The 14,931-nt window shown below is 40.8% G+C and overlaps 1 protein-coding gene across 4 annotated transcripts in view; it reads left to right on the top strand.

Moving 5' to 3' along the window:
• Nucleotides 1-14,442, top strand: part of ccdc85cb (coiled-coil domain containing 85C, b) — a 44,793-nt gene extending 30,351 nt beyond the window's left edge. Inside the window, exons 2-7 of one of the 4 annotated variants that reach the window (XM_063901634.1) lie at nucleotides 240-319; nucleotides 1,456-1,497; nucleotides 6,028-6,129; nucleotides 10,824-10,916; nucleotides 11,349-11,447; nucleotides 12,176-14,442. In XM_063901634.1, coding sequence (XP_063757704.1) covers nucleotides 240-319; nucleotides 1,456-1,497; nucleotides 6,028-6,129; nucleotides 10,824-10,916; nucleotides 11,349-11,447; nucleotides 12,176-12,265 — 506 coding nt within the window. In that variant the 3' untranslated portion in view covers nucleotides 12,266-14,442. Of the gene's footprint in view, nucleotides 1-239; nucleotides 320-1,455; nucleotides 1,498-6,024; nucleotides 6,130-10,823; nucleotides 10,917-11,348; nucleotides 11,448-12,175 lie in introns of all 4 variants that reach the window. The other 3 variants (XM_063901633.1, XM_063901636.1, XM_063901635.1) reach the window with 3 other exon arrangements.
• The last annotated feature ends 489 nt before the right edge of the window (nucleotides 14,443-14,931 follow it).

Genomic DNA, 14,931 nt, shown 5'->3' with positions numbered 1-14,931 from the left:
TTTCAGGTACTGAAGTTTCAAATAAAAAAGAACACTGTTTAATACCAAGACAAGATATTGTACATATTTCAATTTAATACTTTAAACCCTAATGTTTTATTGGGTCTCTCAAAGTGCACAGCATCTCTATTTGGTCCTTTTTGCTCCAGTGGTCGTGTCTGCCAGTTTTTCTTTTGAGGTCTTTGAAATGCTAATCACTTCTCCTCCCCTCTTTTTTTTCTTCTCCTTCTGTGCTTTAGATTCCTCCACCAACTACATCAGGCAGCTGGAGTCTAAAGTGCGGATCCTGGAGGACGATAACAATAAGCTTCTCTCACAGGTAAAGAACAAATATAGTGTACTAAAATGCTATGGCATATTAGTACACACCATTACTTTTTGAACTTCTAAACTTCCCTTAACCCCACTCTCCAACTCAACCCAAAACATGTGATAGGCAGCTGTGATGAGGTAAAGTGGTTGCATGATGCCTCCTTGAAGTCTCCTCCTCACAACAGCCCGCCTGTTAGTCATAGAATATGTTTACCGATGTTTAATTCATGGGGAGTCGGTCGCTAGCAGTGATGTTAGCCCTGGAGGCGAACTGTGGGAGCGCAGGAGAGATGAGAGGAGGGGAAAAGGGAGTGGAAACTAGCATTCAGTGACAGTGACAGAGTAAAGAATCTCTCCCAAAGTTGACCTTGCTCTGACTTCTCACAAATGTGAAACATGGAGGGCTGAGTGAGTGGAGGTGGGAGTGTGAGAAAGGAGGGTCCTGGTTCATATTGGGTTCACATGTCAGTCTAGAGGAGTGTGTTGCATACGCACAACCACAGACGGTGAAATGAATAGCTGAGTCATGTGAAATGGTCATATTTGGGGGGGTACATTTGTCAAATATGGCTCATTAATTTGTCAAACATTAATACAACTTTTCATTGCTCATTTTTCATTTGATTGCAAGCTGGAGTTTCAAAGTTTTAATCAAAGCCTTTATTTAAAAAAAGGGATTTCTCGTACCCCAATTATTTCCCAGTAGATTTTTATGTAGGCAGAGAGTGTAGGCCAGAGTCACGGATGAAATGATCCCTTATAATTAGCCCTTAAATGCTACAATTTGTGCTACACATTGTCTCACAGCATTCAAGACATACAGTATAATTTGACCCTGCTCCTTAGAGTCGACTAATAGTCCTTGTTCAAAGTTGAATTGATGATCTGTTTCTTTTGTGTCTAGAACTTAATATAGATTAGAATGTCATAGAATCACATTCAGTTGTTACAAGTTGAACATTATAAGAATGTGGAGTCTTAACTCTACCATTAGTCAGGACACTGTTCCATAAAGTTTTGAGAGTTCTTTTTTACAGTATTTTTTTAATCTTATGTGGAGCTTCAGAATAATACTCTTTCTCTTTAACAGCTCCTCAAATACATTAATCAAATAATGAACACTGTTATGTTTTTTCTCCCTAGGCCAATAGCCGGTATAGTTTATCGCAGTTACAGACAAAAAAGGTAACATTTTGGAACAGTTTGTTGACTCCTTTGCTGGTTGAGCCTTTTCAGTCTTTTATCAGTTTGGTGGAGGGACTTTCAAAGCTTTGGGCTTGCTGCTTTGTCATTTACAGAGGGTGGACACAAATAAAGCAACACCTGTACACTGTAATGCACTTAGCTGCTGAAACATTGAGAGGTAAAATGTTAATTTTATGTTGACACTTTTACATGGGTGCTAAATCAACTCTTTGGTATAATTTAGAGGATGCGATTGATACCATTCTTACAGTATGTCTGTAGTGTAAGTGAGTATGTTGCTAAAGCCAGTCAGCTTAGCTTAGCTCAGCTTGAAAACTAGAAATGGGGAAAACGGCTAGCGTTCTTCGGTCCACAAGTGACACAAATTAATAACTAATACCTCTAAACATCACAAAAAAAAACTATATATATCGTTTCTTTAATTAGGACCAAACCAAAGTGTGAAAATAATGTTGTTTTTTCAACTCTATGGTTATCACTGTATACCTAGCTAACGAGTATCCTGCAAACAAACACATAATCTGATTTTTACACACTTTTTGTAAGGTTTGAGAAAAGAGGATTACAATTAGTTAGTCAGTTTATGAGATTAATAATTGACCATAGACGGATTTGTGTACAATTGGTCCGGTCTTTATGCTATTCTACCTTTGCTAAGCTACATGGCTGCTGGCTTTTCCTACACATTTATTGTTGAAATTAGAGTGGTATCATTTTTGTCATCTAACTTTGGTCAAGTGACTTGGTGTTAGACATAATATTACTATCATACTATATGTTGTTCGGTTTGCCCTTGTCATACAGTGTTAGTGTTTAAGGCCTAGAAAAACAGTTTTGCATTACCTTGTCGAGGTGTTACTTCTGTGTCCAATGAGCACAGGTGGCCCTGCTTGAATGGGTTCTATCTTTGCAAGAAAGTGGTTTCCTGTCCTTGGAGCTGTTTTGCACAATGTTCAGTACGAGCTACCTGAGGTGAATGGATGCTACAATGTGTCTTGGTGCATAAATGACACACTCTTGTACTCCCGGCTTGTCGGGACGTCTGGTGGGCTGAATAATTTAAGACACGAGGGGGCTACTCAGGTAGATCCAGATATCCATAATGCATTGCTGACAACCTGGCGTGTGAGTGCAACGGAATAATGATGGAATGTCTGCCCTACCTTGATAGGTGTTTGATTAATAAACCCTGGCTTGTAATAAATAGTAACACTGCTAATGAAAACATAAGTGTACTCCAGTGGGTAATGGAGGCAATAGAGCGTCCTGAGTAAGTTGGCTCTTATGCATTAATCTACTTAATAATGTGTGTGAATGCTACAAGGTGGAATACATGGAATTAGTTGCCTCAGTGGACATATTTCCTAACTTCCTGTGTTATGAAACTGGACCAGTGAAACTTGCTGAGCCTGAAGGAAACAATAGCCTCTTATCGCTGGAATGTTGACCCTCCAAACCAGCTTGACTGAAGGATTTGACTGTAGTAACTGTAGAGGGGAGGGAGTTAACATGTCCCACGGTGAAAATGAACAAGTGCTTGCATAGCACAGGTCAAAACAATGTGAAAAAAACAGGTTTGTTCGACGGTCATACTCAAACATGCTCAGGCGCATTCAAGTACACTATTTGTTCTTTTCTCCTCTTCGGATTTCCCATGTCTTTCATCCGTTACTTATCTGCATTAGCTCACTGAAGGGTGAGGCACTCTGTGGCTCTCCCTTCATGCTCACTTCCACTTTATCTTTAACATGTAAGTGTCCGGTGTGATTCTGAGAATTGAATGATTCCGATGATACGGCATCCTTTAAGATTGAACTCACTTTGTGAGCATGCACTGCAGTCAGGTCCAATTTAAATGAAGACAGAAGTGAAAGGAAGATGGATTGGAACAGGGTGAACTTTGCTACAACATTGACCTTTCAGTTCTCGGAAGTCACCCAATATGGTTTACAGTCTTGCACTTTAATTTTTGATACCTCAATTCCACTAAAGATACATTTATTTTTCCCAGTCAATAAGCAGAGGGTAAAATAATGTTGTGACTACCAAATTGGCGATGGCTTGGGCCACCCATCCAAATAATAAAATTCAAAATAGAGGCTTTAAAACTTCAGGCAATTGAAAGCTATTATACAGTCTATAGGCTACTCACATTATGTTTCGGTAAAAGCCAAAGCTTTAACCTCAGGTAAAAGTTAGCATCCTAACCCCACCAATTTAAGACACAGATAAACAAAGAAACACATTTGTTTTTCATGCTTTGTAGATCTAACTATTTCTAGTAGATTAGGTAAAATGAGATCAAAGATAAGGTCAAGATCACAGGCCACTGTGATTAATCGGATTCTGTACTCCAATAAATTATGGAGGGCTGCCATTCTCTCTACCCTTTTGTCAAGGCGGCATCACCCCTGCCCCTCATAACTCAGACAGGACACGGTGCGTGGTGTCCACAGTTTCTCTCTGTCACTTCCAAGAACATTGTGATGGATGGATAAATGGAGGAGCTAGCCAAGAAGACTGCAGAGGGCCAACGGTCCCCAGCTGTCTGGCAAACAAATAGCTTTGTCGGTCTCAGCGGTCAAGGCCAACTCAGGAATGGTCGTAAAGATGGAAACTGTAATGTTCTTCAGATGCAGGAAAGCGTGTCGGTACAATATTTCCCCTTATTGCGTTGACATATGTTTTCATTTCATGGATTGTGTGTTTATGTCACGCCTCCAGATGTGACATTTAGGGCCTAGCTTGCTGATGGACACAAAGCCTGGAGAAATGATAAAAAGATGTTCGCAAAGGTACAGAATTGAGGGCATGAATATGGAACCCGGAGGATAGATCAAGTATTGCCAAGGGAAGGATTGTGAAAGGTTAAAGTACCACTAGCGGGATTCTGAGCTGAAGGAGAAGAGGCGAGGAGGGGGATTATCAAAGAGAGAGAAGACAAGGGGAAAGGTGTGTGTGTGTGTGTGTGTGTGTGTGTGTGTGTGTGTGTGTGTGTGTGTGTGTGTGTGTGTGTGTGTGTGTGTGTGTGTGTGTGTGTGTGTGTGTGTGTGTGTGTGTGTGTGTGTGTGTGTGTGTGTGTGTGTGTGTGTGTGTGTGTGTGTGTGTGTGTGTGTGTGTGTGTGTGTGTGTGTGTGTGTGTGTGTGTGTGTGTGTGTGATAGAGAGATAGCAGAGAGGCAGACAACACAGCACAATGTCCATGCATTCATAGACACACAGCTCATTTGGGCTATTTATTGCCTGAGCGCTGCGGGGGATCACATGTGTTAACACGCCGCATCTCGCGCAGAGGGAACACTAGTGCGTGGCATGAGAAATGTCATAGGGAACAGTGGTGGTGCCATGTTACCGCCTTCAGGAACCAGTGGTCTTTGGTTGCTAATAGGTCAAATATCTGAGGAACTCAGTCCCTGCGTTATGGCTCTTGATGACGGCACAACCAGCATTGATTCGTATCTGTCTGGTTACAAAAGACAAATGGCAATGTATGCATCAAGAATTTGTCCAAGGGAATTCTTCTAAATTAAAAAGTGAGCAACAGTGATTTATGAAAATAGAATTGTGTAAAGCACACATTATTAGCGGCATTGTTAACACATTTCTTAGATTTAAAAAAGTAGTGCACCAAGGACCTTCTCCGGCAAATGCAAAACCTCTCAAATGTGGCTTATCTATGCATCCTTAAGCTTACGTGAGCAAAACAGGTTGAGCCAGAATAATAACAGACCTGCAACACTTGCAATGGACTTTTAGTACCAGATGCTTTAACTAAGTACAGGGCACCCACATCACTTAGATCACACTAATTCATCTGCTCTCTGCCAATGGTTCAATTGATGGCTCCATGGCTTGACAGCTCGGAGACCGAGTTTATAGTCAACCCACATGAACCGAGGGACAGAGACAAGGTTATATTTTTGATGGGATGTCCTGCTCAATACATAACTTGATCATATCCATCAATCTGGATCGATATATATTGATGCAATGTTCAATGATCCAATAATATCGACGTCAAGGGGAACACATGGGGCTTACCTTCAAAAGTAGCACATCTGTTTAAACTATATTTTTTAGAGAAGAAAGATTTTTAAATATTATATTTAAATACCTGGAAGAGCCAAATAATACTATTTTCAAATCATGTTATAGAAGCGTTTTTGAGAATTGATATTAATGTAAAGGATTGTGTTAAAAAGACATGATAGTTTTTTCTAATCAATCGGAGGCACCTGAATCAAAATTAATCTAAATGTAATTGTGGTAGATTGTGAGTTCAGGAAATACACTATCTTTGTCTGAAGTTGATATAATATGCATTGTATTGCACCCTCAATGATCAATGAGCCTTGAAAGCAGAAAACCTAAAAAGGCCTGTGACCCAATGTGGATTTTATTTTGGGTTTTTGATCACATTTTTTTGCTGTAAAGCTAAATCATTTTGTGAGGGCATGGCACTGAACCCTTATATCTCTGTTTTTTTGTTGGTTTGTTTTTTGCTCAGCAGTGCAACCCAGGTGACCTTCGTGCCCTGAGGAAGGGAATGACCCTGTACCACTCAGAGTCCCAGCTGTCCTCACTGCCCCAACGCCAGGACGCCATGCACATGGTCAGTACCCAGAAGGCCAACTCGCACATACACACACATACTCACAAATGAACTTGAGGATTCACATTGACGCATATATGAGACACCAACTCATAACATCTAAACAATCATAGCCAAAGAAAAACACAATAACTTTGCTTATACAAAACGTGGTTAAGTACAAAGATGGGGTTTGATTGCACAACACACACACACACACACACACACACACACACACACACACACACACACACACACACACACACACACACACACACACACACACACACACACACACATACTTAATTGCAGGGTGCCTCCACAGTGGAATAAAGTCAAGTCAGCTCTAATCCACTTTACTTTTAACTCCAATTATACCTCTGCAGGCAACCTCACGCTCTCTTACACATGACAGGAAGTGAAACACACACACATACACAGGGAGAAAAAGAGTGAGTGTAAGGAGGTAGGCAATGAGGAGGGGGGGGGGTACAGAAGAGGAAGGAGGGAAACTAAGACAGCGAGAAAAGAACAGAAAATAAAGAGGAGTCAGCCTTCTCTTGTCTTCCTCTCATATCCTGTGCCCTTCCTCCTCCCCGGGGCCTGTTTAAAATGAATCCCACTATGAAAGTAATAATCCTCCACAATCCAGTGCCACCCCTGACCCAGCCAGTGTCTGGGGAGGAGAGGCATGGGTAATTGTTTTCTGACTGCTTAGGGGAGGTCAGAGCCGGGCTGCTGCACTAACCAGAGGACTAAATCTTTGTGTGTCAAAATCAATATAGTGTTTTAATCACAGGCCCAGTGTGAGGTCACAGGCTGAGTGTGTTTGCACCTTTTTAAGCTTGCGGGTCAAAACTGCCTCGGAGGTTCCTTAATGTCCATGAAACCTTGACCCTGCAAGAGGTCTCTCCCTGCAGGGTGAGGGATTTAAACTGCAAATTATCTTGATGGCTGTCTCCCCCCTATTTAATTTCACAGTGTGGAAGACATGGAAGAAGGTCATGATATTGACTCGAGGTGTGAATTTTGGTTCCTTCCTGACATGACATTGAATGTCGCTGTGGAGCCAGTTTTTCTTATTATTGAAACTGGATCAACAGAGCTAACGTCAGCTTGATAACACATGTCCAATTTAGATTGAATAGGAGATATAGGAAACTTGAAATTCCCTTTATGGTATAAACTAGCAAATTTAAAACTATATTTTACAAAATAGATGATAGATAATAATGCTAACTTCAAACTGAATGACAAAAGAAAGCCCGTTATTTGGCTACTGTCCCCGCTAGCTTTAGGCCGCATGAGTTTTCGAGTTATTAAAAAAGCTTATGTCTCTGTATGCATAAACAAATTAAAATGTCATATTTACATCAACAAAGTCTAGCAAGTATTTTAGATGAGAAGATTGGTACCACATTCCTGTTAGTATGGTAAATATAAAGCTACAGCAAACTACCAGTTAGGTTAGGTTAGCTTAGCTTAGCTTAGCTAGCTGGAAATGTGACAAAATGGATTTAAAAGCTCCTCTATATATCTTATTATATAGCGTTTTATAAATATATATATTTTTTGATCGATAAAAAAACAAAGGTAGGTTTTAGGGGGGGGGATACATGCAGGAATACTTATTAGTGTTACCGCAAGGTTTACGGGCTACCAGAATAGACCCAAGCAAGCTCAGAATAAGATACTGTAGTTGCTGATGAGTCGCATGGAGCACAGACAACTTATTCTTGTGATTTGTGCAATTTGTGTCCCCTCCTCGTGATGTCTTTCTTGTCGTGACAACTCCGTATAGACACACTAATGTTGAGTTGTATAGTAATCGATAGCGTGTTCTCTAATGCAGCCCCAATTTCATCTACGTGTAAGAGAAGGCCCTTGCTGGGAGATGGAGAGGGAGAGAAATAGGAGATGAGAGTTGTGGGAGACTGTAACGGCGGTACTTCAGTGAACTGGACTCTTCGTTGTGTGTACCCTTCCTAATCTATCAGCTCATCCTTTCGATTTAGTCCTTTGTCTCACTCAGGCCCAGTTTCAGGTCAGTGATTGTGCATGAGGGTGTCAGATAAAAAGAAAAGAAGAGGAGAAAAGATGGATAGAGAAAGGAAGCAGGCAGCATGCATGATTCTCACAAACACTCAGCAGTCGGCTCTGATTCTCTATTCTCCAACCACAAACCATTGATTCTGGCAGCGTTTGTTTTCCCTCCTCATCATGCAAGGCCTAAATCAGGCCTGTTTATGCAACCGAGCCATCCCCGACTGTACATCCATATGAACAGTAAACATTGCCCGGAGCCGGCTGTGTCTCTTTGCTGTCCAAATCTGTTTCCCTACTGAGCTCTAGCACAAAATAAACAAAAAAAAAACCTGGCCCCGATTGCCGCCAGGAAGTGTTTACACATTTCAAATAATAGCCACAGTAGAGAGCATCAAACAAAGTGATGATTAACATATGTTTTTTTAGTTAACTTCAAAGTCAAGTGGATGAAAATCTGTATGGAAAATGAAGCCGTCACTTTGTTGCTGTGACCTTTACCAAGAAGAAACTCACTTGACTCGGAGGGAGATGTTCCCTCATAACTGTGGACTTAACCGTGATTCCACTTTAACAGTTTAATTGTGAGAATGTCCACGTATTACTCCATATTCTAAAGGAACTTCACAGTGGTTTTGCATGTTTTATCATGCAGACCGTTTTTCAAAACTTAAGATTTTTCAGCCAGCCACTTCTTTTGAAACTCAAAAACAAGTTGCCACAATGTGGTTGATGATTATTTTATTGCCTGTATTTCTTTGTGAAAGTTGTTTTATTTCTACATAATGATGCTCTTGCAAGTAGGGCTAGGGATCAAACCATGAGATATTTATGTAACACCAGTCGTGAAAAACATACTATTATAATACTTTTATTACAGTACACCACGCTGTAAAACTTTTTTTCAAGATAAAGTCCTGCATTCAAAATCTGACCACAAATGCACTTTAAAAATATAAATTTGCAGCCGCCCTACATATCCCCTGTCAATGTTAAATTGAATATATGAAAATATGTTAAAATAGTGTCCTATTATTACTGATTGATGTTGTAGCTCGTGAAATATTAATTTAGGATTACTTTATATCAGCTGTGATTAATTCCTCTATGCTTGTGTTTCGATGACACATAACATTTCAGAACTTTGGTTTGTTTTGTTAAAGGAAAATAATGTAATTTGTAACAAAACATTACAAGTTATATTTATTTTAACATTGTCTTTTTTTATCAGCATTAGCACCTCTTTACACCCTCTGCCTGAAACCACATCCCAGTCTGCTCTGATTGGTTAGCTAGCTGTTGCGATTGGTCAACCTCTTAGAGATGCCCTGCCGCTTAGTATATTACGTACAATGAGTTGGAGCACCAGCCAATAGAAGCGCAAGTGCTGCATGGTGAGGTCACTATGTCCCAGAAGTAAACAAAGGAGTCCAATGGAGGAGTTTCAGGTAGGGGGGGAGTGTGGAACACAGGGATTTTAGTCTGTGCGGACCATTTACATGCACAAAAACCTATATAACACTCTACGGGAATGGGAATACCCCAAGGAGTATAATAGGGCCCCTTTTAATGTATCAAAGAGAAATATATTAAGTTGCAAGTGTTCTGAAAACTCTTTCTGTGGTGCAGAAACTTGTGTGCCTGCTTTAAAACGGCAACCTTTTTAATACAAAGAAGAAGGAAATTCATATTAACCTTTTTATTTTTGTAAATCAAAGCTCATGAATGCAATTCCTTATGGCAGGAGACTCTCATCTCCATATTATTAAGGCATGTTTGATATTTCTTTTCGACTTAAAAACAAAAGAGCAAAACCACAGCTTTGTGTGTTTTTTTCAGTTTAAGCACATTGATTCCCCATCTGAGAAAAACTATATAAATATCATCAAACAGCTGCCAGGCTCTCCCTGTAAGAGCAACAAAACAACATCAGTTTAGTGATTGTTGTGATATGAATAGACTGTTAGGAAGTTTCCACCAAACATCCCCTTTGGCTTCAGTGGGATTATTATTTTATCTCTGTGCTATTAGGTTGTGTGGGCTCATTCTGGCACCTAAAAGGGGGCCAGCGGGTGCGGAGGGATCTGACAAATGCATCAGCGGCGAGCGGAGAATTGAACCCTGGCTAACAGAGCCACAGAGCTGTGTCTAATGCAGGGCCCCTATGCCAGGTTACAGTGAATGGTGCCATTGTGTGTCCCGGAGATCTCTGTGTCCCTCTAACAGAGAGCCACTGTCTGGAACTAACCGGGGGGTTGGGATGAGTCGAGCGGCCCCCGGGTCCTCTTGCCTGACTGGCTGCTCCCATCATACCGGGTTAACATCACACTGTGCAGGTAGCAGACCTGGCTGCGAGTCGATGCGTAGTGAAAGGGAAGATAAATACAAGGGGAGGACAGGTGATATCAATTGGGATGAAAGGGATGGTATTTTCACTGCTAGAGTACAAGAAATCCCTCGTTGTAAATCAGAACCAAAAGCCCATTAAGAAGCAGAGAGGGTTTTTTTTCTGTGTTTGAGCTTCAAAAATAAGGTGGTGCTCTTTTTTGTGACAAGACCGGAGTTTGTCCTGTCCACCAGATGTTCTTGCTTTATCCTTTGTCACCTTTTCTTGCTTTGCACTGAAAGAAATGAGACAAACACTTAATTTTACCACCCTCTTCTCCCCCCAGGGTACTGGCCGTCTCCCCACCAGCGAGTCCTCTCCTGCCACAGGTTACCTGTCCTGCGCCCAGAAGCCTGAGGCCGTGGTTCATGCCATGAAGGTACATACAGTTTAAATTTGAGCAGGATTGTGGCGAGGATAATTTCTTTTTTTCACCATCACCATCCCACTATTCAAAACGTGGTTTTTTGTTTTGTTTTTTTTCCCCCTGTTCCATGTTGATTTGTGTATTGGAAAATGAACACTTTTACATCCCATGCTACATTGAATTAAACGTTGCTTTCTTGCATAACTCCTTAGTGAAAGAAGACATCTGTTTACTTTCACACAAGCCATGCAGAATAATCTTATCTTATTCTATAATTTTAGCTCACAGGGGATAAGTTCTCATTTCAGGGGTTAAGCATCATAGTATAATAAAGAAAACTAATGTTACACAAACACAGCTTTCAAGAAAAACAAGTCGGAAATCTTGGCATGCTGATGTTTTAATTGTCTTTAATCACACGACTGCTATGTCATATGTCCCCAGGTGCTGGAGGTCCACGAGAACTTGGACAAGCAGGTCCCCGAAGACTACGAGGACGACCTCAGCGAGAAAGAGAAGGCCATTGTGCGAGAGATGTGCAACGTAAGTGCAACACTTCACAATGTTCCAGTTCTTTCTGTCCCCTCTGTCCGTCAGTTACACAGTTCTCCTCTGCTGGGTGCAAATCAGGTCAGGTTTTGAGCTGCTTTCACTAATGAGGGAGCCTCGTGTGGACTCATTTGGTTTGGAATGACATGCAGCAGTGTCCCTGGCCCTCTTGCTTTTCTTTCTATCTGTCTCTCCATCTCCCCTGCTCCGAAGCCAACTCTTAACTGAAGTAAAGGCTCGTCGTTGAGCTGTCAGAGCAATTAAACTAGAGCGGCGGGGGGAAAAATAACTCCCCCTCCATTCTTCCCCTCCTCTGCCCCTTTATCTCCCTCCATCTTTTTCTATGGGTGCTGAAAGACCCGACCCGGGATATAAAAGGTCCCCTGATTAGAGAGAAAAAAGGCTATCTGGGCCCTGCAGAGGTATGTGACAGGCCAGGAATCCGGGGAGCATTACAATAGTACCTCTGTAATATCACTAGGGTCCCCTGGGGGGGCCCCCACTCACTGGCAGAGAGATCTCACAGAGACAGAGGACAGAGATACTGAAACATATGTGTGTCTATGTGTGTGTGTGTGTGCAGCTTAAAGTAAAACTGCGAGTATTTGAAGAGTTCACTCTTGAAAAAGAAAGTCTCTTTTTTCCCCCCCTATCCTTACTCTTTCAGTCTCTGTTTCTCCTGCTCTTCCTCTCTCAACGTCTCCCTCCGCTTCGTATTGCAGGTGGTGTGGAGAAAGCTGGGTGATGCAGCAGGATCAAAGCTGTCCATCAGACAGCACCTCTCTGGGAACCAGTTCAAAGGGCCGCTGTAGCATGGCAACAGAAAGAGAATGAGAGAGAGATTTACAGTGCACACCTGAAAACACCTGCGCCTACACAACCCATCATGCCGTGCTCCCCTACTGCCTACAGAACCCAGCATTCCTCCGACAGACGCTCTCTAAGGACTGGCTCAGATAGCTACCAAATGGACCGGTTAGCCTGTTATCCACATGCACAACAGTTTTTATCTCAGAGCTTATGAAGCGTCGGCAGCTAGTTTCACCGATTTTGTTCGTTAATTTGAAGGTCACACATTGATCTCTCTCTACAATTTTTTCGAATCTCAGAGCATAGCTGTGCTACATTAAGCTAACGATAAAACATGGTTTCAAGCACAGAAAAAAAGGGGGCGTTAATCTCTCAACGTCTTGCTGTGGATCTGAAGTCAACACGATGGCGGTATCTTCAGATACATTTTGATAGTACCTCCTTTAGAGACCCCCTAGCTCCTGTCACATGTATCTTCCCCCTAGTGGTCAATAAGTATAACTAGCATTAGCATCAAAGTGTTAACTAATGTGAAACCCACTGTGACCTAGCACCTTGTGCTCATAAGACAAGTCTATGGATAATAACGTCTAGAGATCACTGTTAACTTGTGTATATTATGTATAAAACCATAGCACTACTTTCAATGTTATTGTTGATTTTACTTTTATCTTTTTTTGTATTCTAGCGTGGCCATGTGATCAATAATTTTAGTTGGAAAAGCATACACAACCAGACCTTTTTAAACAGGGTTTTCTTTTGGTAAAAAAACAAAACTTACTGTTCTTTAAATTCCTTCTTTTAGTTGTTCTCCAGATGTGTTGCTGTAATTCCTTCTCTCTGTAGGCCATTCTGAATCAGACCATCTCCTCGGGCTAATATTCTTTGTAAAAATGAACTAAAACTGTATGCTGTTTGCATGCTCGACAATCATTTTCTCAGGTTGGGAGGGCTACAGCTTTGTGTGTGTGTGTGTGTGTGTGTGTGTGTGTGTGTGTGTGTGTGTGTGTGTGTGTGTGTGTGTGTGTGTGTGTGTGTGTGTGTGTGTGTGTGTGTGTGTGTGTGTGTGTGTGTGTGTGTGTGTGTGTGTGTGTGTGTGTGTGTGTGTGTGTGTGTGTGTGTGTGTGGGTGTGGGTGGGTGGGTGGGTGGGTGTGTGTGAGTGTGGAGAGACTGAATGCTTCCCTTGCAGCTGTAGCATCTGCCTGTGAATCCTCCTCTTCTCTATTGAACCCTGGTTACAACGCGGTTGAAGACTGCTGAAGGCATTTGCTGAATCCATAGCCTTGTCCCATTATTAAAAAAAATGTCAGGGCCAAATATTAAACCCTAAGTTTAGTTTTGGACAGCATTATTGGATTGCTCCTAATTACATGTTTATCATTTTATATCTCAGTAGATGAAAGGAAAAACTTTTCTTAAGCTCAGTCCTTTTCTGTGGATTCAGCAGGTGTGTTTATGCGGTGCATGTTTATTCAAATCTTTTTTTATTAGAATATGAGATAAGTCTTCCCGTAGATGTCTCTTGAAAAAAAACTAACATTTAAAAACGAGTATTTCTTGATGTCATAATAAACAAACGCTGTTTGTCAAAGTATTTATTGCAAGGTGTCAGATAGAGATGGGAGAGCAATCGATAACTGATCAGTCATATTTTAAATGTATCATATTTACTCAAAGTTATTTGATAGATACGTTTAGTGACTGCGAGGTCGGGCTCTCCCATCTCTAGTGTTATTTGTTCCAAATTAGAACATTTTGAGGCTGTCCGCCATGCTCCTCTCAAGCAACGGGGTCAAAAATAAATCAAAGTATGGTTTTTTTAAAAGTGTCCTTTTTTCTAGGAGCTGATTTAAAGCCATGATGCAATTTTGAATACTTTATAAATGGCATTTGACTTGAAATGTGCCACATTTTTTCCTGCATGGTAGTTTGATTTGGAACCCAACTGTATTTTTTTTAAACATCTATAGTGTTTCTTTTTCTGCCTATATGCTAAAACCACAGTACAGAATCCTAGAGTCTACAGAGTAAATGTTGATTCCTGTAGTAACTAGCATGGCTGTAACTTCTTTCATGAATTTCACTGATGAGATGAATATGTGGCTGGTGAAAGGAAGACATGAAATAGTCCACTTTTAGAACAATTTGGGAGAAAATAAACGAAGTTGGTTAATGAAACTGTGAAGTGCTGTCTTTATTTGATGAAGCCTGTGGTTAGACTGCCTTCTGCTGGTTCAGTTCTGTAAGTGAAGCTGATGCTCCACACTATGTCCTCACTTTTTCTGTAATGTTCGACAAACTATATACTACTACATGTTAACTCAAGTTTTTCGTGAAATGTTTCACGTATGTCAATTTTGACATACTCTAGACTCTTTTTGTCGTTCTTTCAACATTTTTTTACATACTGTAACTGTTACACTGTTTGCTTCTCACATTTTCGACATACAATACTGTGTCCTTTAAAAAATACATATACTTTCAACATACCATACAATGATCTTTTTTCAAATTTTCACCATACTATAGTAAGTTGCTTTGTCTAATATTTCTATCTATATCTTTCTGTTTTCTGACATATTTTCGACATACTAAACGAGGTCGTCTTTTATCATACATTCGACATACTATACTATGTTTATTTTTCATATATCAACATATTATTCT

Source organism: Eleginops maclovinus, chromosome 15, assembly GCF_036324505.1.
Source record: "Eleginops maclovinus isolate JMC-PN-2008 ecotype Puerto Natales chromosome 15, JC_Emac_rtc_rv5, whole genome shotgun sequence".
Classification (NCBI taxonomy): Eukaryota; Metazoa; Chordata; class Actinopteri; order Perciformes; family Eleginopidae; genus Eleginops; species Eleginops maclovinus.
Note: the sequence above shows the minus strand (reverse complement) of the source record. Positions and strands in the feature narration are given on the sequence as shown.